Source organism: Pseudophryne corroboree, chromosome 6 (assembly GCF_028390025.1).
Source record: "Pseudophryne corroboree isolate aPseCor3 chromosome 6, aPseCor3.hap2, whole genome shotgun sequence".
Lineage (NCBI taxonomy): Eukaryota > Metazoa > Chordata > Amphibia > Anura > Myobatrachidae > Pseudophryne > Pseudophryne corroboree.
Window position 1 is genome coordinate 441,527,961 of NC_086449.1, and position 27,921 is coordinate 441,555,881.

Below are 27,921 nucleotides of genomic sequence, written 5' to 3' on the forward strand. Positions count from 1 at the left end.
CGAGGCTGGGGGGCAGTCACACAGGGAAGAAACTTCAAAGGACTATGGTCAAGTCAGGAGACTTCGGTACACATAAATATTCTGGAACTGAGGGCCATTTACAATGCCCTAAGTCAGGCAAAACCCCTGCTTCAAAACCAGCCGGTACTGATCCAGTCAGACAACATCACGGCAGTCGCCCATGTAAACCGACAGGGCGGCACGAGAAGCAGGACGGCGATGGCAGAAGCCACAAGGATTCTCCGATGGGCGGAAAATCACGTGTTAGCACTGTCAGCAGTGTTCATTCTGGGAGTGGACAACTGGGAAGCAGACTTCCTCAGCAGGCACGACCTCCACCCGGGAGAGTGGGGACTTCATCCAGAAGTCTTCCAACTGATTGTAAACCGTTGGGAAAGACCACAGGTGGACATGATGGCGTCCCGCCTAAACAAAAAGCTAGAAAGATATTGCGCCAGGTCAAGAGACCCGCAGGCGATAGCTGTGGACGCTCTAGTGACACCGTGGGTGTACCGGTCGGTTTATGTGTTCCCTACTCTTCCTCTCATACCAAAGGTACTGAGGATAATAAGGAGAAGAGGAGTAAGAACTATACTCATTGTTCCGGATTGGCCAAGAAGAGCTTGGTACCCGGATCTTCAAGAAATTATCTCAGAGGACCCATGGCCTCTGCCGCTCAGACAGGACCTGCTGCAGCAGGGGCCCTGTCTGTTCCAAGACTTGCTGCGTTTGACGGCATGGCGGTTGAACACCGGATCCTGAAGAAAAAGGGTATTCCGGAGGAAGTCATTCCTACGCTGATTAAAGCTAGGAAGGAAGTAACCGCGAACCATTATCACTGCATATGGCGAAAATATGTTGCGTGGTGTGAGGCCAGGAAGGCCCCAACGGAGGAATTTCAGCTGGGCCGTTTCCTGCACTTCTTACAGTCAGGGGTGACTATGGGCCTAAAATTGGGTTCCATTAAGGTCCAGATTTCGGCTCTGTCGATTTTCTTCCAGAGAGAACTGGCTTCACTACCTGAAGTTCAGACTTTTGTTAAGGGAGTGCTGCATATTCAGCCCCCTTTTGTGCCTCCAGTGGCACCTTGGGATCTCAACGTGGTGTTGGATTTCCTAAAGTCACATTGGTTTGAGCCACTTAAAACCGTGGAATTGAAGTATCTCACGTGGAAAGTGGTCATGTTGTTGGCCTTGGCTTCGGCCAGGCGTGTATCAGAATTGGCGGCTTTGTCATGTAAAAGCCCTTATCTGATTTTCCATATGGATAGGGCAGAATTGAGGACTCGTCCCCAATTTCTCCCTAAGGTGGTATCAGCCTTTCATCTGAACCAGCCTATCGTGGTGCCTGCGGCTACTAAAGACTTGGAGGCTTCCAAGTTGTTGGACGTAGTCAGGGCCCTGAAAATTTATGTTTCCAGGACAGCTGGAGTCAGAAAGACTGACTCTCTATTCATCCTGTATGCGCCCCACAAGTTGGGTGCACCTGCTTCAAAGCAGACTATTGCTCGCTGGATCTGTAGTACGATTCAGCTTGCACATTCTGCGGCTGGACTGCCGCATCCTAAATCGGTAAAAGCCCATTCCACGAGGAAGGTGGGCTCTTCTTGGGCGGCTGCCCGAGGGGTCTCGGCTCTTCAACTTTGCCGAGCAGCTACTTGGTCGGGGTCACATACGTTTGCTAAATTTTACAAGTTTGACACCCTGGCTGAGGAGGACCTAGAGTTTGCCCATTCGGTGCTGCAGAGTCATCCGCACTCTCCCGCCCGTTTAGGAGCTTTGGTATAATCCCCATGGTCCTTACGGAGTCCCAGCATCCACTTAGGACGTCAGAGAAAATAAGAATTTACTCACCGGTAATTCTATTTCTCGTAGTCCGTAGTGGATGCTGGGCGCCCATCCCAAGTGCGGATTGTCTGCAATACTTGTATATAGTTATTGTTTAACTAAAGGGTTATTGTTGAGCCATCTGTTGAGAGGCTCAGTTGTTATTATACTGTTAACTGGGTATTGTATCACGAGTTATACGGTGTGATTGGTGTGGCTGGTATGAGTCTTACCCGGGATTCAAAATCCTTCCTTATTGTGTCAGCTCTTCCGGGCACAGTATCCTAACTGAAGTCTGGAGGAGGGTCACAGTGGGAGGAGCCAGTGCACACCAGTTAGTCTAAAGCTTTCTTTTAGTTGTGCCCAGTCTCCTGCGGAGCCGCTATTCCCAATGGTCCTTACGGAGTCCCAGCATCCACTACGGACTACGAGAAATAGAATTACCGGTGAGTAAATTCTTATTTTTTTTTACTATAAGACATCATATGCCCCCGCAGTACGGGTTTAGATGCTTGCCAATATACAGCAGGGTCAGTTGAATCACTAGTCAAATTATGGTGTGCATAATCCATCCATGCGGCATTAAGCATGTTACGAAATTGAAGGGAATTGGCTAAGTGTGAGGAAATAAGCCAAGAGCGTATCTGTCCTTTATCACTATTAGTAGCAATTCTCATCCAACATAAAGCGTGGTCAGATAAACAAATGACCTCAATTTTGGAATCAATAACTTTAGGGAAAAAGGCCTCTGACAAGAACATATAGTCAATCCGAGAGAATGTATTGTGAGTTGCAGAGAGACAAGTATATTCTCTCTCCAGGGGGTAACAGGCCCGCCATACATCAATTAATTCTAGCTGAGTACACATATATTTAATGCCTACTCTCGGCAGAGAAGGCATTGAGGGGGAAGGGACCTTTTGTCCATCGCTGGAGACACCACTATATTAAAATCTCCACTCTGTATAATTGGGACATCTGTACGACCAATCAGTTTACGCGTTATGTGCAAAAAGAATTGTTTAGAATAGCCATTAGGGGCGTAAATATTAGAGTATAAACCGTGACGCACCCAAGGTGACATCCGCTAGAACATAACTGCCCTGAGGATCATTTAATACTGAGTGAATCTCCAACGGAAAAGTCTTACGGACCAAGATGACCACTCCCCGTGCTTTCGAAGAGTATGATGAGGAGGTGGCCACCGCCCATCCTAACATGTTAAGCTTAACTACTTCTACAGGCATCAGATGAGATTCTTGTATGTAGGCGACATCAAACCTCTTCTTCTGTAGGTGTAATAAAACCTTCTTTCGTTTTGTTGGAGAACTGATACCCCCCACATTCCAGGTGCCCACAGCTATATTGGTCATAGTCTAATGGAAGGGGTCCTATGCAAATACCACAGCATGCAGCGCATGTCAGCCTAGGAAGCACATAATAAAAATACAAAATCGTAAAACACCCCAAAAGGGGAGCACAAGACGAGACACAAAAGGGAAAAGAATAATACACTTTATGCAAATCAAAACAATAGTCACAAAAACATACATCCACACACAGCTACAAAGCTCCTTCTTCATTATAAAATTGACTTCCAATAGATTAACCCAGAAATCAATCAAACTTTAGCATAACATTAAACCGTGGAATTTCCTTGCCTCCGCAGCCCTTCCGATATTAAAGAGTACTAAAAAATATAAACCCCAATAGCGCAACAGTGCCAAACTCCTAAGACATAACTCTCGTTGTATAACAAATATAAAAAAAAAACCTGAGATAGATCTATCTATCCATCCATCCATCATGCAGGCGGCACTCACGGCGTGGAATAAAACAACAGATACAAGTCTGGGATGCAAAGTCATTATTTTTATATATATATATATATATATATATATATATATATATATATATATATATAATGTGTGTAACAGAAGCTCTTGAAAACACCAAGCTTCATAACTGAATATTATAAAAAATAAAATAAAAATTATATATAAAGATAAAATAAAAGTTAGGTCAGCAAAGTGAATTGCATATTAACCAGATCACAGAGCAATATATGTATACACATCGTTTGAGGATACCATTCACAGTCCTTGCAATCCGTTCAGACATAAATCTGGCAAGTAATCCACAAGAAAGTTCAGGGGGGGTCCTGTAAAGGGAAAGAGAAAACACACACCAACCAACCAACCAACCAAGTGGCATCTCGCAATACATTACGCGTCTTGCCTAAATTTGCAGTTAGTGCAAGCTCACTCATCCGAGACACAGCAAATATAAATCAGAAGACGTCCTATAGGGCGGACTGCCCTTCCTAATAGATGACGGTTAAAGATAATTGATTATCGGCATCCTCCCTTTCATCATGCGAACCGTTCTTGTTCGGACTTTGCCTGCCACGTATATATGCTTCCACGTGCACGGCAGTGTTGAAGTCCATTGAAGATATACCATCAAAAATACGTATCCTAGCTGGAAATAAAAGTGCAAATTTCCTTCCCTCCTTGATAAGCTGAGTGCACACTGGTGAAAAAGCCTTCCTGGCTTTAGTGACCTCTGCTGAATAGTCTTGGAAAATGAGCAATTTAGATTTATGTTCCTCCAACACAATGTTCCGCAAACGGCGGGAAGCCAACCAAATGGCGTCTTTATGTGCATAATTCAAGCACCGGAAAATAACCACCTGGGGGCGCTGGGAGTTCCCTTCTCTGATCGGGCCAATGCTATGTGCCCTCTCAATCACTAAATGTGTGCAGATAGAAGTAATCTCTAGCAGATTAGGAAGGGCAGTTTTCAAAAAACTATAGATCACTAGCCCTTTAATAGATTCTGGTGCACCAAGTATTCTCAAGTTGTTTCTTCTGGACCTATTTTCCAGATCAACCAATTTTATGCCATATATGGTAATTGTCCTTTTGTAATCTGGTAGTGAGAATTCAAGGATTGAATATCTTGAAAGTGTGCACCCACTCTATTATCCAGGACTGCCAGGTTAGTCTCCAATTGTTTAACATGAAGCTTCACCTGCTGCACTGCCTGTGCAAACTGCAGCCTGTTCCTGTAGAAGTGGCTGCATGATGTCTCTAATAGCTTGTACCATAGCTGCATAAGTGATAGGAGTTTCAGCAGCAGTGTGTGGCATTAAGTGGCTGCCAGGAGCAGAGCTGGGCACACAGTCTGAGGACAGCAAGAGAGGGGTGGAGTTGGATAACATGGGGGATGAGGGGCTGTTTAGAGACCTCAGCTGTCTGATCCCTGGGGAGCTGCACATGTGTCTCAGTGGTGGCCATCTTGGATTCCTTGTTTGTTTTCTCTGTCTTGGATTCTGCTTTAGTTCTCGGCATTTAGGGTGTGAGAAATCGCTCTATATAGCGCCAGCGGGGAGCAGGGCACTGTGGGGGACACAGATGCCTGTCTAGATGCCGCAGAACGGCAATTTTAGTGGTGGATGGCGGCGGATTCAAAGGAGCTCCTGTCTCACTCTCTCTACTGCATCCACTCCAGAACAGGAAGTTTTGGTTGTCCTGCTTCTAAGCAGTCCATTGCTCGTTGGCTTAGGCTTACTATCCAACAGAGCTATGAGTTGGCAGACTTACCTGTTCCACAGTCTCTGAAGGCCCACTCTACAAGATCAGTGGGATCTTCCTGGGCGGCTGCCCGTGTAGTCTCGGCCTTACAATTATGCCGAGCTGCTACCTGGTCGGGGAAGAACACCTTTGTGAAGTTCTGCAAGTTTGATACCCTGGCCAAAGAGGATTCCCAGTTTAGGCAGGCGGTGCTGCAGTCGTCTGCGCACGTTCCCGCCCATACTAGATGCTTTGGGACGTCCCCATCGTACTAAGTTCACCCCAGTATCCCTTAAGGATGCCAGAGAAAACAGGATTTTAATACCTACCGGTAAATTCCTTTTTCTCGTACTCCATAAGGGATATTGGGTTCCCGCCTCAGTGCGTTGACTTGTCGTCTGCAGGTTTTTTCTTTTACATAAGTTACCTATTCAGCGCTTGCTGTTTGTTCCAGCCGTTTGGTTGTTTTAGGTTATGGTGTGCTGATGTGTGAATCTCACCACTCGTTCTGTTCTTTCTCTCAAGTATGTCCTTTCTCCTTCGGGCACTGTTTTTCTTAACTGCCTGTTGGAGGGGACATAGCGGGGAGGAGCCAGTACACCCAGTAGAAGAAATTTAAAGTGTACTGGCTCCTTTGGACCCCTTCTATACCCCATCATACTTGGTTAACTCCAGTATCCCTTATGGACTGTGAGAGAGGGATTTACCGGTAGGTATTAAAATGCCGTTTTTTTTTTGTTTTGTTTTTGTTCCTTTAAAATATTTTATTGCAAGTGAGCTATTGCATTATGAGGTTAATGCAGGCTATGTAACTAATGGGCAAGGTACAAAATGTTGGAGTAACCTCCATCACAGCTTAATGTTGCCCTACCTTCAGTGCCACAGTCCCTTCCAGAAATCCCCCCTTCAGTTGGCTAATTACTAAATCTTGAGGGCCAATGAGTTCTTGGACAGTGTAGTTTAGACAATTCTTAGGCCAGTAAAGCTGCTAGGAATGAACATGGGGTGTGGGAAACCTTTTATTCTTTGTGTGAAATACCTCTCTCCATCTGCCTAGGTTCTCTCCATCTGCCTAGGTTGCTTATCTTCCTACATGCGGGACTGTGCGCCTGAGTTGATTGAAGGTGCGAGTGCCTGCACTGTGTGTTCAAGAAAATAAAACTTTATGTAATGCCGGATCTAGTGATGTTCCTGCTAAGAGTGCTGCATGTTTAGCATCCATACGTCCCCATAGTGATTCTCTGGTACATGTATTTTGTTCTCGGGGCACTGCAGCACCTTCTTTTCAAACCTTTAGCATCAGTAGACATGATGTTAACGTGGAAATCTGTTTCTCCTAGCTAGATCTATGTTAAGTAGAGTTTGAGGTTGTAGCTCTTTTCCGCCAGTTACCTTTATTATATCCCTTTTCCACTAGCTTTTGAAACACGGGTAAATGCGCGGGGGCGCGCATTTACCCGTGGTTTTCCCTAGTGGAAAAGGGTCCCCCTGCAAATTCCCGGATCAAGTGATCCGGGAGTCCTACCCGGGTAGAACACGTGTTCAACCCGGTAAGCTGTGTAGTGAACGGGAGCCTCGACACTGCTCCCGTTCACTGTGTATGGGAGGGCGGCGTTGGGAGATCATGTGATCTCCCAGCGCCGCCCCTGCCGCGTCACTAGCAGCGTCACCAACCCGGAAATATGCTGAGTTGGTGGGCGCTGTGTGAAAGGGGGCTGTAGCACGGGTCGCAGCCGTGTCAGGCGATACACGGCTGCGACCCGTGATAGAGTGGAAAAGGGGTATGAGTTTGTCATGGGATTAGGGCTGTCTTGAGAACTAAAATCATTTCAGGCCAGCTTACTTTTCCACGTCCATATGAATTGGGAACTTGTGGTTTCAGCCTTGCCACAGGATAATTCCCTAGAGGGCTCTCTTCAGTCATTAGATGTGGTCAGGGCTTTTAAAATTTGTTCTTAGAACAAAGGAGGGGCATCATACAGATTAACTCATGATTCTTACATAGGAAAGGCCAGCAAGCCGGCCATTGTTAGATGGATTACTGCTGTATTTCGCCAGGTTTACATTGGTGCAGTTAAGCACCAAGAAAGCTTCCTGGATGTGAGGCACAGAGAACTGATTGGTGATTCCCTTCCAAAATCAAAAATTAACCTTTACTTCAGTGCTATCTTACACCTTTCCAAGGATGACCACTTCCAATGTAGAGTGCTGCGCACTGCACAGGAAGTGTTCCCTCCCTTGAGGACAACTTTGGGACGTCTACATTGTCCTCTGGTAGTACAAGAAAATAGGCAGATCGGACTGACATATCGCTCTCATCAGGCATTGGGTATGCCAGATATGCAGGTGCCCATACAATAATTTTCTGGGGGGGTTTTGTACCTAGAGCGAGGTAACACATTTGTGGCATTGTCTGCTTCCTCTCTCTGCACTCTTTCTGGATGTTTCTAATGTGACTGATCCACTACATGACATGGCTTAGGCGTGTGACCTTTATGGCAAAGCGACGTTTTCATGCCTCAGATTCATTCCATCAATTTAAATAATTCTTTACATACTGAGCTTACATATTGGAGGACCTGTCATTCATTTGTATATCTATTGTGTACATGCAAGTTTTGTTACTTGCTGTGATCTTTTTTTTTTTATAAAATGCATATATAAAAAAAAAAAAAAGTCTTACCCATTTTTGTGCTAATAAATATACATCCTTTTGACACGCATTGGTGGGAAGGAGGAGCTTCTAGATCAATTTAATCTGTAATGATATGCAATCTACTTGCAGGCCTGCGGAGTTTGTAGAAACAAAGACCAAGGTCCCTCCATCGTCGCCTTGTGAAGCCGACAGTGCGGTGTCTGCCATTTGCTGTTCCTTAAACTTCTCCCCAGAAAATAAAACCGTCTCTGTTGCACAAAGCGAGAAGCAACAGTCAAAGTCTGATTCTCTACAATCTGAGGTAATCCTCCCTCACCCCCCACAATGCTCTACTAGAGTCACGTGTTTCTCTACTTTGCTTGCAATGCATCGACTGTTCAGTTTATGTACATACTGCATATGGCTAGTAAAGACTGCTTATTCTATGATCTGACAATTCTCTGTATCTTGTAGCTCACAATAAGCAGTGGTCAGCCAGGTCGCTAAGATGCAGAGAAACTTTATTATTGTAGTCATTGCTTGATAAAGAAAAGATTAAGAGACATATTTATCAATTCTGCAAAAAGTATGATCTTATAGCAGCAATATATGAAGAAAATCATGCAGGCTCCATGAAAAGTCCAAAAAGTAAAGTGATTGCTTATGCCAGTGGTTCCCAAATTATTATTTCTCTAACGTCCTAGTGGATGCTGGGGACTCCGTAAGGACCATGGGGAATAGACGGGCTCCGCAGGAGACATGGGCACTTTAAGAAAGAATTTAGATTCTGGTGTGCTCTGGCTCCTCCCTCTATGTCCCTCCTCCATACCTCAGTTTGAGTCTGTGCCCGGACGAGCTGGGTGCTGTCCAGTGAGCTCTCCTGAGCTTGCTGTAAGAAAGTATTTTGTTAGGTTTTTTATTTTCAGGGAGCTCAGCTGGCAATAGACTCCCTGCATCGTGGGACAGAGGGGAGAGAAGCAGCCCTACTCTCTGAAGATAGGTCCTGCTTCTTAGGCTACTGGACACCATTAGCTCCAGAGGGATCGTACACAGGATCTCACCCTCGTCGTCCGATCCCAGAGCCGCGCCGCCGTCCCCCTCGCAGAGCCGTAAGACAGAAGCCGGGTGAGCATAAGAAGCAAGAAGACTTCAAAATCGGCGGCAGAAGACTCCAGTCTTCACTGAGGTAACGCACAGCACTGCAGCTGTGCGCCATTGCTCCCACACACACCTCACATACTCCGGTCACTGTAACGGTGCAGGGCGCAGGGGGGTGCTCCCTGGGCAGCAATTGGGACCTCTTTGGCAAAAGTTTAGCATATATACAGTGGGGCACTGTATATATGTATGAGCCCCCGCCAAGAAAATGTATATTTAAGCAGGACAGAAGTCCGCCGTCGAGGGGGCGGGGCTTCTTCCTCAGCACTCACCAGCGCCATGTTTTTCTCCACAGCACCGCTGAGAGGAAGCTCCCCAGCCTCTCCCCTGCAGATACACGGTAGAAGAGGGTAAAAAGAGAGGGGGGGCACATAATTAGGCGCAAAAATCATTATAAACAGCAGCTACCGGGTCAACATTAAGTTAGTGTTATTCCTGGGTTTATAGCGCTGGGGTGTGTGCTAGCATACTCTCTCTGTCTCTCCAAAGGGCCTTGTGGGGGAATTGTCTTCAGATGAGCATTCCCTGAGTGTGTGGTGTGTCGGTACGTGTGTGTCGACATGTCTGAGGTAAAAGGCTCCCCTAAGGAGGAGATGGAGCAAATATGTGTGTGAGGGGTGTCTGTCGACAACGCCGACACCTGTTTGGATATGTGTAATTAAGTGCTAAGGTGAATTTATTGCACAATAGATTAGAGAACAGACAGGGAATCTACCCATGTCTGTCCCTATATCGCAGAGACCTTCAGAGTCTCTCAATGCTCACTATCCAAAATAATAGACACTGATATCGACACGGAGTCTGACTCCAGTGTCGACTACGATAATGCAAATTTACAGCCAAAATGGCAGGAAAGTATTCAATATATGATTATTGTAATAAAAGATGATTTGCATATCACTGATGACTCATCTGTCCCTGACACAAGGGTACACATGTTTAAGGGGAAGAAAGCTGAGGTAAATTTCCCTCCTCTCATGATGAAAAAGAGCGGGAATCTCCAGACAAGAGACTGCAGTTTCCCACAAAGAATTCTCAGGGAGTATCCTTCCCCTACTAGGGCCAGGATACGATGGGAATCTTCCCCTAGGGTGTCACGTTTGCCCAAAAGGTAGCCCTGACTTAACAGCTATCCTCAGAGATCCTGCAGATAGCGTGCACATTCTGGTACACTACTCAGACCGGCGATTGTGTCGGCATGGGTTTATAGCGCTGTAGCAGCGTGGACAGGTACCTTATCAGCAGAGATTGAGACCCTAGTGTGTGTGTATGTATGTAGATAGATAGAGATATAGATAGATATATATATATATATATATATATATATATTAAAGATGCTGTCTTAAGATATATATATATATATATATATATATATATATATATATATATATATACATGCCCAAAAAGGCATTAGTCTACTGGGTTCTAGAGTCAACGCTATGTCGATTTCTGCTTGACGTGTCCTGTAGATATGCAATGGACAGGTGATGCCGACTTAAGAGGCATATGGAAGGCTGAGGATTGTGTGGACAAGGGATCTCGGACCTGATCTCCACAGCTATGGCTGGTAATTCTGATCTTTTGCCTTATATTCCTGCACAGCCTAGAAAAGCACGACATTATCAAATGCAGCCTTTCGATCACAAAGAAACAAGAAAGTCCGAGGTACGTCCTTTCTTGCCAGAGGCAGGGGCAGAGGAAAGAAGCTGCACAACACAGCTAGTTCCCAGGAACAGAAGTCCTCCCCGGCCTCTACAAAATCCACCGCATGTCGCTGGGGCTCCACAGGCGGAGCTAGGCCCGGTGGGGGCACGTCTTCGTAATTTCAGCCACAAGTGGGTTCACTCCCTGTTGGATCCCTGGGCAATATTGTGTCTCAGGGATACATGCTGGACTTTGAGGAGATGCCCCCTCACCGACGGCCCTGCCGGCTTTCCCCCACGAGAGGGAAATAGTGTTAACTGCAATTCACAAATTGTATCTTCAACAGGTGGTGGTCAAGGTTCACCTCCTTCAGCAAGGAGGGGGTTATTATTCGACCATGTTGTAGTCCCGAAACCGGACGGTTCGGTCAGACCCATATTGAATTTAAAATCCCTGAACATATACCTGAAAGGGTTCAAGTTCAAGATGGAATCGCTAAGAGCGGTCATAGCAAGCCTGAAAGGGGGAGATTTTATGGTGTCTCTGGACATAAAGGATGCATACCTTCATGTCCCCGTTTATCCACCTCATCAGGCGTACCTCAGATTTGCGGTACAGGATTGTCATTACCAATTTCAGATTGCCATTTGGTCTCTCCACGGCCCCGAGAATCTTCACCAAGGTAATGGCGGAAATGATGGTGCTCCTGCGAATGGAATGGGACGATCTCCTCATAAAAGCGAGATCAAGAGAGCAGTTGCTGAACAGCGTATCACTTTCTCTGGAAGTGTAATGGCAACACGGCTGGATTCTAAATATTCCAAAGTCGCAGTTGGTTCCTACGGCTCATCTGCCTTTCCTAGGCATGATTCTAGACAAAAGGGTTTATCTCCCCATAGAGAGAGCTCAGGAGCTCATGACACTGGTCAGGAACCTATTAAAACCAAAACAGGTGTCAGTGCATCACTGCACTCGAGTCCTGGGAAGGATGGTGGCATCATACGAGGCCATTCCCTTCGGCAGGTTCCATGCGAGGACCTTTCAATGGGACTTACTGGACAAGTGGTCCGGATCACATCTTCAGATGCATCGGTTAATCACCCTATCCCCCAGGGCCAGGGTGTCTCTCCTGTGATGGCTGCAGAGTGCTCATCTTCTCGAGGGCCGCAGATTCGGCATTCAGGACTGGATCCTGGTGACCACGGATGCAAGCCTCCGAGGGTGGGGAGCAGTCACACGGAAAAAAGTTCCAAGCTCTGTGGGTAAATCAGGAGACTTGCCTTCACATCAACATCCTGGAATTAAGGGCTGTATACAACGCCCTACGTCAAGCGGAGACCCTGCTTCGCGACCAACCGGTTCTGATTCAGTCAGAAGCCCCCAGAATTCTTCGCTGGGCGGAGAATCACATAAGCGCACTGTCAGCAGTGTTCATCCCGGGAGTGGACAACTGGGAAGCAAACTTCCTCAGCAGGCACGACCTCCACCCGGGAGAGTGGGGACTTCATCAAGAAGTCACGCAGATTCCAAGTCGGTGGGAACTGCCACAGGTGGATATGATAAAAAGCTACAGAGGTATTGCGCCAGGTCATGAGACCCTCAGGCGATAGCTGTGGACGCACTGGTGACACCGTGGGTGTTCCAGTCGGTCTATTTATTTCCTCCTCTTCCTCTCATACCCAGGGTGCTGAGGATAATAAGAAAAAGAGGAGTGAGAACAATCCTCAATGTTCCAGATTGGCCACGAAGGACCTGGTATCCAGATCTGCAAGAGATGCTCATAGAGGACCCGTGGCCTCTTCCTCTAAGACAGACCTTTTGCAACAGGGGCCCTGTCTGTTCCAAGACTTACCGCGGCTGCGTTTGACGGCATGGCGGTTGAACGCCGGATCCTAGCAGAAAAGGGCATTCTGGACGAGGTCATTCCTACGCGGATAAAGGCTAGGAAGGACGTGACAGCTAAACATTATCACCGTATATGGCGAAAATATGTTTCTTGGTGTGAGGCCAGGAATGCTCCTACAGCGGAATTCCAGCTGGGCCGTTTCCTTCACTTCCTACAGTCAGGAGTGAATTTGGGCCTAAAATTGGGTTCCATTAAGGTCCAGATTTCGGCCCTATCCATTTTCTTTCGAAAAGAGTTGGCTTCTCTACCAGAAGTTCAGACGTTTGTAAGGGAGTGCTGCATATTCAGCCTCCTTTTGTGCCTCCAGTGGCACCTTGGGATCTTAACGTGGTGTTAAGTTTCCTGAAATCACACTGGTTTGAACCACTTAAAATGGTGGAGTTAAAATATCTCACGTGGAAAGTGGTCATGCTATTAGCCTTGGCTTCGGCTAGGCGTGTGTCAGAATTAGCGGCTTTGTCACATAAAAGCCCCTATCTGGTTTTCCATATGGATAGAGCAGAATTGCGGGCCAGTCCACAATTTCTGTCAAAAGTGGTGTCATCTTTTCATATGAACCAACCTATTGTGGTGCCTGTGGCTACTCGTGACTCGGAGGATTCCGAGTTACTGGATGTGGTCAGGGCTTTGAAGTTTTATGTAGCCAGAACGGCTAGAGTCAGGAAAACGGAGTCACTGTTTCTCCTGTATGCATCCAACAAGCTGGGTGCTCCTGCTTCAAAGCAAACTATTGCTCGCTGGATCTGTAACACGATTCAGCAGGCTCATTCTGCGGCTGGATTGCCGCTGCCAAAATCAGTTAAAGCCCATTCCACTAGGAAGGTGGGCTCTTCTTGGGCGGCTGTCCGAGGGGTCTCAGCATTACAACTATGCCGAGCTGCTACTTGGTCAGGTTCAAACACTTTTGCGAAGTTCTACAAGTTTGATACCCTAGCTGAGGAGGACCTATTGTTTGCTCAATCGGTGCTGCAGAGTCATCCGCACTCTCCCGCCCGTTTGGGAGCTTTGGTATAATCCCAATGGTCCTTACGGAGTCCCCAGCATCCACTAGGACGTTAGAGAAAATAAGATTTTACTCACCGGTAAATCTATTTCTCGTAGTGGATGCTGGGTGCCCGTCCCAAGTGCAAATTTTTTCTGCAATACTTGTATATAGTTATTGCTGCAATAAGGGCTATGTTATTGTTGCATCAGGGTTGCACTGATGCTCTGTTGTTGTTCATACTGTTGACTGGGTAAGTTTATCACAAGTTATACGGTGTGGCTGGTATGAGTCTTGCCCTGGATTTCCAAAATCCTTTCCTTGTACTGTCAGCTCTTCCGGGCACAGTTTCTCTAACTGAGGTCTGGAGGAGGGACATAGAGGGAGGAGCCAGAGCACACCAGAATCTAAATTCTTTCTTAAAGTGCCCGTGTCTCCTGCGGAGCCAGTCTAGTCCCCATGGTCCTTACGGAGTCCCCAGCATCCACTGCTGACTACGAGAAATAGATTTACCGGTAAGTAAAATCTTATTTTTTCCTACATAGGTTTTACTGATTGACATTGAAGTGGAAAGTGCTGATGCCAAAGTAAGGAAACCATCATCTAGTGGAAATGATAGTCAACCATTAATAGATCTTTCCAACACGCCTGAAGTTAATAAGAGGCTTGTTCCACTGAAACCAGCTTATGTTGGGCAGGTAAGAATACTTTGGTGTATTACTGATGCTTTATATGCATTTCAATTATTTATAAACCCTGCAGCCTTAATTTGTATTTTTAGTACTTACACGCCAGGGACAAACACAGGATTTCTGGATGGGGGTTTCCAAATGTTTGATTTTAGAGCCACTGCCACCGCCCATGAAGGATGCATAATTAGTATGAAACAAGTCATAGCCTGCCCCAAACAAAGTGCAGTTTATGTAATACAGTGTTTCAGACTTATGCAGGCCCAACGGTCACGGTAAACCACTTACCAGATTCTCTTGGTTGGGATGATTGAGCACAGACACACACATACAGCAGACTTGGTAGGAACCTCTGCTGCCACTGGGCATTTGCAGCAGCCCCATTCCATCCTTTATATTGCAGCTGGCTAGGCTGAAAGGAAAGCGGGGTTTCAAGGAAGCTGGAACCCCTCCCACTTCCACCTGTTTGCCTATGCGCGCACAGCCTGCTATACTGCAAGATGTGTTATATAAAAGAAATTGAACTAGATTCCATATCCAGACATCTATGGAACAGTTGTTGCTCTTCTATCGCAAATTCAGCTTCCTGACCTTATGACTAGGGACAACTACTGTTGGTTGCTTTACATACCGTGCTGTTGTCCTACCTGGAATGTGTTGCCCTTAATATACTTGTACCTGGTGGAATTTATGGGTTATAGCTTTCCCTGCACCATCTTGTTATCTAAAACAAATAATGTGCTAGTAAAGGACTTTGGAAGTATAAACTTTCTGTAGCGGGCGATAACGGGCAATGCCGCCAAGCAATGGGCAGCACTCCTACTGTGCTTTCACAGGGGTTGGATAGGGTAATTAAGAGAGAGGAAAATAGAGAACCCCTTTTATGTGACCTATAGGATAGGATTCTATGGTCACAGCTATATATGATGCATATATCCTCTGTTTGTCTTTACAGTAACCTCTTTGTTTTCTTTTTATTTAAGTTGATTGATCTGAGTTCACCTCTTATTAAGCTGAGTCCTGCAATGAACAAAGAAAATGTGGAACTGGATTATCCCCTCCTACAGTTTTAAAATACTGTTTGTGGACACTAATGGGGATAGTGATTCGGAAATGAGTTTTATTTATAAGCTGCCTACAAATGAAGAGAAGACTGTTCTGTAAATACCTGCCTGAGATCATTGAAAACATGGATTCACTGGCTTGTTTTATTGTTTCTTTTCTCAAATTATTTTTCTATAGTGGTGAATTTACTGGCTACAAGACTGTGGAAGAACCTTTTTGTTTTTTTCCCCCCTTATGCATATAGATACCGGTACTTTTATTTATTTTTGTCTTGAAAATAAATTGCAGATTTCAGACCTAGCGTTTACTAGTTTGTTTTAAATTGCAATATCTTAAAGAAAAGAAAAAAATCTAACCTATGGCTCCCCATCACCAAGGGATATCTTTTTATGTTGTGAGCCAGAGAATATTATCCTTAACCTTAGTGAGTTATGCCAACCATGTACAAAGCTCTGGTTCTGTTCTGGTTAGAAATACATGTATAAAATGACCTGCTGCTTAAGTGTTTTCTTGTGTCAGTAACTGTACTTTAAATGTTATTTGTATCAAGTAAATGTTAAAAGAATAAAATGTAAATAAATACTACTTGATTTTGATTTGTATCTTTTTACTTTCATTTTGTATAATTAAAGATATTCAATATTTTGTACATTGTTTTGAAAGGAATGGAAAAAAAAATCTGCTTTTAGGGTTGTGGAAATATAAAAAAAAAAATAACAATTACACTTAATATTGCAGAATAAGAGTAAGCAAACTATAATGAAAGCTGTGTTCCTGTAGTATGCAGAAAAAGTTTTTGAAGACTCCCTATTGTGGTACTGCTCACAAATCATAGACAAAGCACATCAAAAAAACAGAAGGTATGGGAATTGCTCATAATCCAGCCACTCCAAATAGATGGCAGCAGACAGAATTTATAGATTCAGCATTTTATTACAAATATGTAAAAATATGTTTCTCTAACGCCCTAGTGGATGCTGGGGACTCCGTAAGGACCATGGGGAATAGACGGGCTCCGCAGGAGACAGGGCACTTTAAGAAAGAATTAGGACTACTGGTGTGCACTGGCTCCTCCCTCTATGCCCCTCCTCCAGACCTCAGTTAGAATCTGTGCCCGGCCGAGCTGGGTGCACTTTAGTGAGCTCTCCTGAGCTTGCTAATAAGAAAGTATTTTGTTAGGATTTTTTATTTTCAGAGAGATCTGCTGGCAACAGACTCTCTGCTACATGGGACTGAGGGGAGAGAAGCAGACCTACTAACTGCGGATAGGTCATGCTTCTTAGGCTACTGGACACCATTAGCTCAAGAGGGATCGAACACAGGAGCGCACCCTTGGTCGTCTGATCCTGGAGCCGCGCCGCCGCTCCCCTCGCAGAGCCAGAAGCTGGCGTGTGAAGCAAGAAGACGTCAAAAGCGGCGGCAGAAGACTCCAGTCTTCATATGAGGTAGCGTACAGCACTGCAGCTGTGCGCCATTGCTCCCACATTCTACCCACACACTCCGGTCACTGTAGGGCGCGGGGGGCGCCTTGGGCAGCAATTCAGTACCTCTTGGCATAAAAGGGCATATATACAGTTGGGCACTGTATATATGCATGAGCCCCGCGATTATTTTAAACAAAATCGCGGGACAGAAGCCTGCCGCTGAGGGGGCGGGGCTTCTCCCTCAGCGCTCACCAGCGCCATTTTCTCTCCATAGCTCCGCTGAGAGGAAGCTCCCCAGGCTCTCCCCTGCAGATTCACGGTAGAAAGAGGGTAAAAAGAGAGGGGGGCCACATAAATTTAGCGCAATATCCGTATATACAGCAGCAACTGGGTAAACACTAAGTTACTGTGTAATTCCTGGGTCATATAGCGCTGGGGTGTGTGCTGGCATACTCTCTCTGTCTCTCCAAAAGGCCTTGTGGGGGTTCTGTCCTCAAATAGAGCATCCTCTGTGTGTGTGTGTGGTGTGTCGGTACGCTTGTGTCGACATGTTTGACGAGGAAGGCTATGTGGAAGCAGAGCAGGTGCAGATGAATGTGGTGTCTCCGCCGACGGCGCCGACACCTGATTGGATGGATATGTGGAAGGTGTTAAATGATAATGTAAACTCCTTGCATAAAAGGTTGGATAAAGCTGAAGCCTTGACAGTCAGAGTCCCAACCCATGCCTGATCCTACAGCGCAGAGGCCGTCAGGGTCTCAGAAGCGCCCACTATCCCAAATTGTTGACACGGATATCGACACGGATTCTGACTCCAGTGTTGATGGCGATGATGCAAAGTTGCAGCCTAAAATGGCTAAGGCCATCCGCTACATGATTATAGCAATGAAGGATGTATTGCACATCTCAGAGGAAAACCCTGTCCCTGACAAGAGGGTTTATATGTTTGGGGAGAAAAGGCAAGAAGTGACTTTTCCCCCTTCACATGAGTTAAATGAGTTATGTGAAAAAGCTTGGGATTCTCCTGATAGGAAAATGCAGATTTTCAAACGATTGCTTATGGCGTATCCTTTCCCGCCAACGGACAGGTTACGCTGGGAATCCTCCCCTAGGGTAGACAAAGCTTTGACACGCTTATCCAAGAAGGTAGCCCTGCCGTCGCAGGATACGGCCACCCTAAAAGATCCTGCGGATAGAAAGCAGGAAGGTATCCTGAAGTCCGTTTATACACATTCAGGTACCCTACTAAGGCCGGCAATTGCGTCGGCCTGGATGTGTAGTTCTGTAACAGCATGGACAGATACTCTGTCTGAGCTTGATACCTTGGACAAGGATACTATATTGCTGACCCTGGGGCATATAAAAGACGCTGTCCTATATATGAGGGATGCCCAGAGAGACATTTGCCTACTGGGCTCTAGAATAAATGCAATGTCAATTTCTGCCAGAAGGGTCCTGTGGACTCTGCAATGGACAGGTGATGCCGACTCAAAGAAGCACATGGAGGTTTTACCTTATAAGGGTGAGGAATTGTTTGGGGACGGTCTCTCGGACCTAGTTTCCACAGCGACGGCTGGGGAAGTCAAATTTTTTGCCATATACTCCCTCACAACCTAAGAGAGCACCGTATTACCAAATGCAGTCCTTTCGATCACAGAGGCAAGAAAGTCAGAGGTGCGACCTTTCTTGCCAGAGGCAGGGGTAGAGGAAAAAAGCTGCACAATACAGCTAGTTCCCAGGAGCAGAAGTCCTCCCCGGCTTCCACTAAATCCACCGCATGACGCTGGGGCTCCACAGGTGGAGCCAGGAGCGGTGGGGGCGCGTCTCCGAAATTTCAGCCACCAGTGGGTTCGCTCACGGGTGGATCCCTGGGCTATACAGATTGTGTCTCAGGGATACAAGCTGGAATTCGAAGTGATGCCCCCTCACCGTTACCTCAAATCGGCCCTGCCAGCTTCCCCCATAGAAAGGGAAGTAGTGTTAGCGGCAATTCACAAATTATATCTCCAGCAGGTGGTGGTAAAGGTTCCCCTCCCTCAACAGGGAAGGGGTTACTATTCCACAATGTTTGTGGTGCCGAAACCGGACGGTTCGGTCAGACCCATATTGAATTTAAAATCCCTGAACATTTACCTGAAAAGGTTCAAGTTCAAGATGGAATCGCTCAGGGCGGTCATTGCAAGCCTGGAAGAGGGGGATTTTATGGTGTCTCTGAACATAAAGGATGTTTACCTGCATGTCCCCATTTATCCACCTCATCAGGAGTACCTCAGATTTGTGGTACAGGACTGTCATTACCAATTCCAGACGTTGCCGTTTGGTCTGTCCACGGCACCGAGAATATTTACCAAGGCAATGGCAGAAATGATGGTGCTTCTGCGAAAGCAAGGAGTTACAATTATCCCATACTTGGACGATCTCCTCATAAAGGCGAGGCCCAGAGAGCAGTTGCTGATCAGCGTAGCACACTCTCGGGAGGTGTTACAACAGCACGGCTAGATTCTGAATGTTCCAAAGTCGCAGCTGATTCCTACGACGAGTCTGCCCTTCCTGGGCATGATTCTGGACACAGACCAGAAGAAGGTGTTTCTCCCGGAGGAGAAGGCCCAGGAGCTCGTGACTCTGGTCAGAGGTCTCTTAAAACCAAAACAGGTGTCGGTGCATCAATGCACGCGAGTCCTGGGAAAGATGGTGGCATCATACGAAGCCATTCCCTTCGGCAGGTTCCATGCGAGGACTTTTCAGTGGGATCTGTTGGACAAGTGGTCCGGATCGCATCTTCAGATGCATCGGCTGATCACCCTATCCCCCAGGGCTAGGGTGTCTCTTCTGTGGTGGCTGCAGAGTGCTCACCTTCTCGAGGGCCGCAGGTTCGGCATACAGGACTGGGTCCTGGTGACCATGGATGCAAGCCCCCGAGGGTGGGGGGCAGTCACTCAGGGAAGAAACTTCCAGGGGCTGTGGTCATGTCAGGAGACTTGTCTGCACATCAATATCCTGGAACTAAGGGCCATATACAATGCCCTGAGTCAAGCGGAGCCTCTGCTTCGCAACCAACCGGTGCTGATTCAGACAACATCACCGCAGTAGCTCATGTAAACCGCCAGGGCGGCACAAGAAGCAGGGTGGCAATGGCAGAAGCCACCAGAATTCTTCACTGGGCGGAGAATCACGTGCAAGCACTGTCAGCAGTGTTCATTCCGGGAGTGGACAACTGGGAAGCAGACTTCCTCAGCAGGCACGACCTCCACCCGGGAGAGTGGGGACTTCATCAAGAAGTCTTCACACAGATTACAAATCGGTGGGAACTGCCACAGGTGGACATGATGGCATCCCGCCTCAACAAAAAGCTACAAAGGTATTGCGCCAGGTCAAGAGACCCTCAGGCGATAGCTGTGGACGCACTAGTGACACTGTGGGTGTTCCAGTCGGTTTATGTGTTTCCTCCTCTTCCTCTCATACACAAGGTGCTGAGAATGGTAAGAAAAAGAGGAGTGAGAACAATACTCATTGTTCCGGATTGGCCAAGAAGGGCTTGGTATCCGGAGCTGCTAGAAATGCTCACAGAGGACCCATGGCCTCTGCCTCTCAGACAGGATCTGTTGCAACAGGGGCCCTGTCTGTTCCAAGACTTACCGCGGCTGTGTTTGACGGCATGGCGGTTGAACGCCGGATCCTAGCGGAGAAAGGCATTCCGGATGAGGTTATTCCTACGCTGATAAAGGCTAGGAAGGACGTGACAGCAAAACATTATCACCGTATATGGCGAAAATATGTTGCTTGGTGTGAGGCCAGGAAGGCCCCTACAGAGGAATTCCAGTTGGGCCGTTTCCTTCACTTCCTACAGGCGGGAGTGACTATGGGCTTAAAATTAGGGTCCATTAAGGTCCAGATTTCGGCCCTATCCATTTTCTTTCAAAAGGAACTGGCTTCTCTTTCTGAAATTCAGACGTTTGTAAAGGGAGTGCTGCATATTCAACCTCCTTTTGTGGCACCTTTTGGGATCTTAACGTGGTGTTGAGTTTCCTGAAATCTCACTGGTTTGAGCCACTTAAGACCGTGGAGTTAAAATATCTCACGTGGAAAGTGGTCATGCTATTGGCCTTAGCTTCGGCTAGGCGTGTGTCAGAATTGGCGGCTTTGTCATGTAAAAGCCCCTATCTGGTTTTCCATATGAACAGGGCAGAATTACGGACTCGTCCGCAATTTCTGCCGAAGGTGGTGTTATCCTTTCATTTGAACCAACCTATTGTGGTGCCTGCGGCTACTCGTGACTTGGAGGATTCCAAGTTACTAGATGTAGTCAGGGCTTTAAAGATTTATGTAGCCAGAACGGCTGGAGTCAGGAAAACTGACTCGCTGTTTATCCTGTATGCATCCAACAAGCTGGGTGCTCCTGCTTCAAAGCACACTATTGCTCGCTGGATCTGTAACACGATTTAGCAGGCTCATTCTGCGGCTGGATTGCCGCATCCAAAATCAGTAAAGGCCCATTCCACTAGGAAGGTGGGCTCTTCTTGGGCGGCTGCCCGAGGGGTCTCGGCATTACAGCTTTGCCGAGCAGCTACTTGGTCGGGTTCAAACACCTTTGCAAAGTTCTACAAGTTTGATACCCTGGCTGAGGAGGACCTTGAGTTTGCTCATTCGGTGCTGCAGAGTCATCCGCACTCTCCCGCCCGTTTGGGAGCTTTGGTATAATCCCCATGGTCCTTACGGAGTCCCCAGCATCCACTAGGACGTTAGAGAAAATAAGATTTTACTTACCGGTAAATCTATTTCTCGTAGTCCGTAGTGGATGCTGGGCGCCCGTCCCAAGTGCGGACTTTCTCTGCAATACTTAGTTATTGCTTAAATAAGGGTTATGTTATGGTTGCATCAGGTTTGTCTGATGCTCTGTTGTTGTTCATACTGTTAACTGGGTAAGTTTATCACGAGTTATACGGTGTGATTGGTGTGGCTGGTATGAGTCTTACCCTGGATTCCAAAATCCTTTCCTTGTACTGTCAGCTCTTCCGGGCACAGTTTCCTTAACTGAGGTCTGGAGGAGGGGCATAGAGGGAGGAGCCAGTGCACACCAGTAGTCCTAATTATTTCTTAGAGTGCCCTGTCTCCTGCGGAGCCCGTCTATTCCCCATGGTCCTTACGGAGTCCCCAGCATCCACTACGGACTATGAGAAATAGATTTACTGGTAAGTAAAATCTTATTTTTTGTGTTTCTCGAGCCGTTTCTCCTTCAATACTCCATAGCAGAACTTACAATGGGTTTGTAGGATGGGTAGATACAGGTAATTTATCTAATGGAGCTCCTATCTTCCCCTTTGTCTGTTCCAGTCTATACAGTATCTCAGGTACAGGTAGTGGTTTTTCTTTTGTTTGTTTAGTGTGTCCTGGAGCTTCTATTAAAGATCCCATGGACAAAAAGATGGTGATTTTATGAAGTTACATAACGCAACAGCAACTACACTGAAATGGGGCATGGAAATGGTGTCTAACTCTATAGCGCTGAGACTTTGGAGTTCCAGTCTTCTGGCAAGATACTGGTTCGGGCTCTAAACACAAGCGAGCTGGGATTTTTGCATGCCCATCAAATACACCTACATGGCATCAGAGCTCCCTACATGCCCATCTGCCCACTTTACATATATGCCGTGAGACATCGTCACATGCCCCATATGTGCTCATCAGACTCTCCACATGGCATCAGACGTCACCACATCTCCCAACCAGACCTTTCCGCTGTTTACAAGATCTGTGCCTCTAATCCAAACTCCCTGCTCCAATTCACAGCTACAGGACCTTTTTTTGGGCTGCACTCACATTGTGGAATGCCCTCCCATGCACGTTAAGACTTTCTTCTAGTCCCCAAACATTCAAGCATTCCCTGAAAACTCTCCTCTTCAGACAAGCTTATCAAATTCCAGAACCGCCCACATGAGTTATACTATCCAATCACATCTCCACTATGCATTCCACACTACTACATATTCATTCTTCTGTGTGATTATATCATACAGACCATCAAAAACCTTTGCAATCTAGCTGGATCATTATGCAATATGTTAATTGTAAGCTTGTGAGCAGGGCCATCTGACCTCTTTGTATGTTCTCACCCAGAGCTATATTTACGCAAGTTTGATTTTGTGTTTTTTTTGGTCAAATATGCATATCTGAGATTTGCTAAATGTAAATAAAATAAAATTAACCAAAGATCGGGCAAGATCGAAGATTGCAAAACGGATGTTTCTCTTACGTCCTAGAGGATGCTAGGGTCCACATTTGTACCATGGGTATAGACTGGTCCACCAGGAGCCATTGGCACTTTAAGAGTTTGAGAGTGTGGGCTGGCTCCTCCCTCTATGCCCTTCCTACCAGACTCAGTTTAGAAAATGTGCCCGGAAGAGCCTGTCACAGCTAGGGGAGCTCTCCTGAGTTTTCCTGGTAAATGTTTTTCTTTTTTTAGAGTTTATTATTTTACAGGGAGGCTGCTGGCAACAGCCTCCCTGCAGCGAGAGATTGAAGGGGGGGGGAGGGGAGCAGTGTCTCCGCTTACTGGACACTGAGCTCCCGAGGGGTCTGACCGTTCACAGTCACGGGGACCGCTCGCCCCAGCAGTATGCCACCACCCCCTTGCAGAGCTGAAGATTCTGTGGCGAGTGAGACACCGACACCCCCCCCCCCTAGCAAGCGGGGGGTCGGTGTGAAGATGGCGGCACAGCATAGGAGCGCAGTGTTAACTGCGCTCCAGGGATGGCTCAGCGGTGCTATGAGGGGTGCCCTGAGCCAGCGCGACACCCTACACTGGTCCAGAAGCCTGTCGGGGTCCCCGAATCTCAGCCAGCACTAATTCCTCAGGCCAGTATAATCCATGAAGAGCGGGAAGACAGCTCCTTTAAGGGGGTGGAGCTTCTCAGAGCAGACCCAGCAGCGTTTCAGCGCCATCTTCCTGCCTGCACAGAACTGAGGAGAATCAGGTCCCTCCACAGCAACTCCAGCTTTCTGTAAACGGTACCAGGGGGTTGTAGAAGGGGGGGGAACAGGCTGTAATACGACTGTGTATCCTATTAAGGTGCACAGTCAGTGCTGACAAGGGGTCTTCCTTTGGTAAAAGTGCTGTGTGTGGGTTGGCTCCAATCTCTGTCACTCTTGCCATTCTTGGGGGGGGCGGGGGGGGACTCTGTCTGCCTGCCCTTACGTGTGTGTGTGTGTGTGTGTGTGTGTGTGTGTGTGTGTGAAGTGTTTGGTGGTCTCCTTTAGCTATGTCCAGGGACACTGTGTCATATGCTGCAGAGGATTTGTCCTCCCAGGATGATCCCATTCCATGTAATCAGGATAGCACCGGTTTAGCACAGATACCAGCAAGGGAGCCTGAGTGGTTTTCCTCTATCAAATCTTGGATTTCTCAGATTTCTGACAGGGTTGCAAATAATGAATCTGCAACCCAGGTATTACAGAGCTCTATGGCCGTATGGCTGGTTTCTGGTACCTCAGGATGCTCCGCTATGTACCACCATATGCGTGCGCTTGTGCATGTCACACAAGACGACACGAATACCGATTCTGACACCACAGACGGTGATGGGGATGTGTTGCGGGGGTCCGCATCTCTTGCAAAGGGGGTGCAATTGATGATAGAGGCTATCAGGGATGTGTTGAATATTAATACCACACCTGAGCAGGTTGAGGAGGCCTTATTCACTGAAAATAAAAAAGCCTTGCTAACCTTCCCTGTGTCAAAGGAATTGAATGCTATATTTGAGAAAGCATGGGAAACCCTGAAAAAAATTCCAGGTCCCTAAAAGGGTACAGGTGGCGTTTCCTTTCCCTGAGGAGGATAGAAAAAAATGGGAAAACCCGCCGATTGTTGACGCATCTGTGTTCAGACTCTCAAAGAGGGTGGTTTTGCCTGTTCCGGGATCTACCGCCTTAAAGGAGCCGGCTGATCGAAAAATTGATAACACACTTAAATCAATGTACACTGCTTCAGGGGCCATATTACGTCCCACTATTGCTAGTGCATGGATTGCAAAGGCTATAGTAAATTGGTCGGCTACCTTACTTGAGGATTTGGATACGATGGATAAGGATGACGTTGCATTATTTTTACGCAACATACACGATTCAGCAGGTTTTATGGTAGAATTCATGAAAGACCTGGGTTCCATGGCTGCAGGAATATCTTCCTTGTCTGTTTCAGCTCGTTGGGGACTGTGGCTGCGCCAGTGGTCGGCCGATGCAAAATCCAGAAAAAGTATGGCGTCCCTACCCTATACAGGTCAGGCTGTCTTTGGGGAAGCTCTAGACGCGTGGATATCCACGGCTACAGCGGGTAAGTCTCCGTTTCTTCCCTCAGCAGCACCTGCTCCGAAGAAATCCTTCTCTTCATCTGCAACACAGTCCTTTCGGCCTAACAAGCCTAGAAAGGCCAGACCGTCCAATACCTTCTTTAGGGGAGGTTGAGTTAAGTCCAAGAAACCTGCCGCTGCAGGTTCCCAGGAACAAAAGCCTGCTTCAGGTACGTCAAAGTCCTCCGCATGACGGTGGACCGCGCGGCCTGGAGGTGGGGCCGGTGGGAGCGAGACTCGGACACTTCAGTCACGTCTGGGTATCGTCCGGCCTGGATCCCTGGGTGATGGATATTGTATCCCAGGGATACAGGCTGGAATTTCAAAGTCTCCCTTCTCATCGTTTTTTTCAAATCAGGCTTACCAGCTCTGTTGGCAGACAGCACTGTACTACAAGAAGCTGTCCAAAAGCTGGTGGAGGCACAGGTCATTGTGCCAGTTCCTCCTCCTGCGCAGGCCACAGGTTACTATTCGAACCTTTTCGTGGTACCGAAACTGGATGGTTCGGTCAGGCCCATTCTGAACCTAAAATCATTGAAACCCGCTCTAAAGGAGTTCAAGATGCAGTCTCTCAGGGTGGTGATATCAGGTCTGGAAGAGGGGAATTCCTGGTATCCCTGGATATCAAGAAAGCGTACCTCCACATTCCGATATGGCTGACACATCAGGCTCATCTCCGTTTTGCATTGCGGGACTGTCATTTCCAGTTCCAGGCCCTGATATTCGGCCTCTCCACAGCACCAAGACTGTTTACCAAGGTGATGGCAGAGATGATGGTTTTCCTCAGCAAACAAGGGGTGAACATCATACCATATCTGGACGATCTGCTGATAAAGGCATCGTCCAAGGAGAAGCTGCTGCAGTCCATTGTTCTCACAACACGCCTCCTCAAGAGTCATGGTTGGATTCTGAACCTTCCAAAGTCGCATTCTGAACCAACCCAGAGGTGGTCCTTTCTGTGAATGATCCTGAACACAGAAGTGCAGAAGGTGTTTCTTCCGCAGGTAAAGGCGTTTGTGATACAAACTATGGTCCGGGATGTCCTGAAGCCAGCCCGAGTGTCGGTTCATCAATGCATTCGCCTGTTGGGAAAGATGGTGGCCTCTTACGAGGCTCTCCAGTACGGGAGGTTCCACGCTCGGACCTTCCAACTGGATCTTCTGGACAAGTGGTCGGGGTCTCATCTCCACATGCACCTGAGAATTTGTTTGTCGCCGAAAGCCAGGATTACGCTCCTCTGGTGGTTAAAATTACCTCACCTTCTGGAGGGCCTAGGGAGCACTCACTCATGAAGTAACCTTTCCAAGGACGGTGGTCAAGCCTGGAAGCCGGCCTGCCCATCAACATCCTTGTACTAAGAGCCGTCTACAACGGTCTTCTTCAGACGGCCCCTCTTCTAAGAAATCGGGCCATTCAAGTGCAGTCGGACAACGTAACAACAGTGGCTTACACAAACCGACAGGGCGGAACGAGGAGCAGAGCGGCAATGTCAGAGGTGACAAGAATACTCCTCTGGACAGGAAAACGCGTTGGCGCTGTCAGCCATCTTCATTCCGGGAGTAGACAACTGGGAAGCAGACTTCCTCAGCAGACACGATCTCCATCCAGGGTAGTGGGGTCTCTATCCGGAGGTGTTCAAAGTAATAACAGACCTTTGGGGATTACCCCAAATAGACATGATGGCCTCTCGTCTCAACAAGAAGCTTCAGCGGTATTGTTCCAGGTTGAGGGACCCACAAGCAGTGGCAGTGGACGCCCTGGTGATTCCGTGGGTGTTCCCACCACTCTCATTCATCCCAAGAATCCTAAAGCTCATAAGGAGAACAAGGGTCAAGCGATCCTCATTGTTCCAGACTAGCCAAGAAGGGCTTGGTACGTGGACCTTCTGAATCTACTGCAAGAAGAACCAAGGCCTCTTCCTCTTCGGGAGGACCTGTGCAGCAGGGGCCGTTCGTTTATCAAGACTTACCGCGGCTACGTTTGACGGCATGGAAGTTGAACGCCTGATACTTGCTCGGAAGGGCATTCCGAAGAAAGTCATTCCTACCCTGATACAGGCTAAGAAAGGGGTAACGTCTAAACATTACCATCGTATTTGGAAGAAATATGTCTCTTGGTGTGAATCCAAGAAGTTTCCTACGGTGGAGTTTCAACTCTGACGTTTTCTCCTCTTCCTGCAAGCAGGTGTGGATATGGGCCTAAGGTTGGGATCTGTGAAGGTACAGATTTCGGCCCTATCCATCTTCTTCAAGAAACAATTGGCTGCCCTCCCTGAGGTTCAGACCTTTTTGAAGGGAGTTCTGCATATCCAACCTCCCTTTGTACCGCCTACGGCGCCTTGGGACCTTAACGTGGTGTTGCAGTTCCTCCAGTCGAATTGGTTTGAGCCTATACAGGAGGTTGAGGTCAAATTTCTTACGTGGAAGGCGGTCACGTTGTTGGCCTTAGCTTCTGCTAGACGCGTGTCCGAATTGGGGGCTTTATCCTGTAAAAGCCCTTACTTGATCTTCCACGAAGATAGAACTGCGCTCCGAACACGTCAGCAGTTTCTTCCGAAGGTTTGGTCGGCATTTCATATCAACCAATCTATTGTGGTGCCAGTGAATACGGACTCCTTAATTACATCAAAGTCCTTGGATGTTGTAAGGGCTATGAAGATATATGTGAAGGGAACT

At 47.3% G+C, this 27,921-nt stretch overlaps 1 protein-coding gene across 3 annotated transcripts in view; it reads left to right on the plus strand.

The window, feature by feature from the left end:
- The window catches only part of GTSE1 (G2 and S-phase expressed 1), a 212,625-nt gene extending 196,549 nt beyond the window's left edge, over window positions 1-16,076 (plus strand). For all 3 annotated transcript variants that reach the window (XM_063927107.1, XM_063927105.1, XM_063927106.1), the window contains 3 exons: window positions 8,187-8,358; window positions 14,272-14,424; window positions 15,399-16,076. In XM_063927107.1, coding sequence (XP_063783177.1) covers window positions 8,187-8,358; window positions 14,272-14,424; window positions 15,399-15,488 — 415 coding nt within the window. In that variant the 3' untranslated portion in view covers window positions 15,489-16,076. The remainder of the gene's footprint in view (window positions 1-8,186; window positions 8,359-14,271; window positions 14,425-15,398) is intronic.
- Window positions 16,077-27,921: the final 11,845 nt, after the last annotated feature.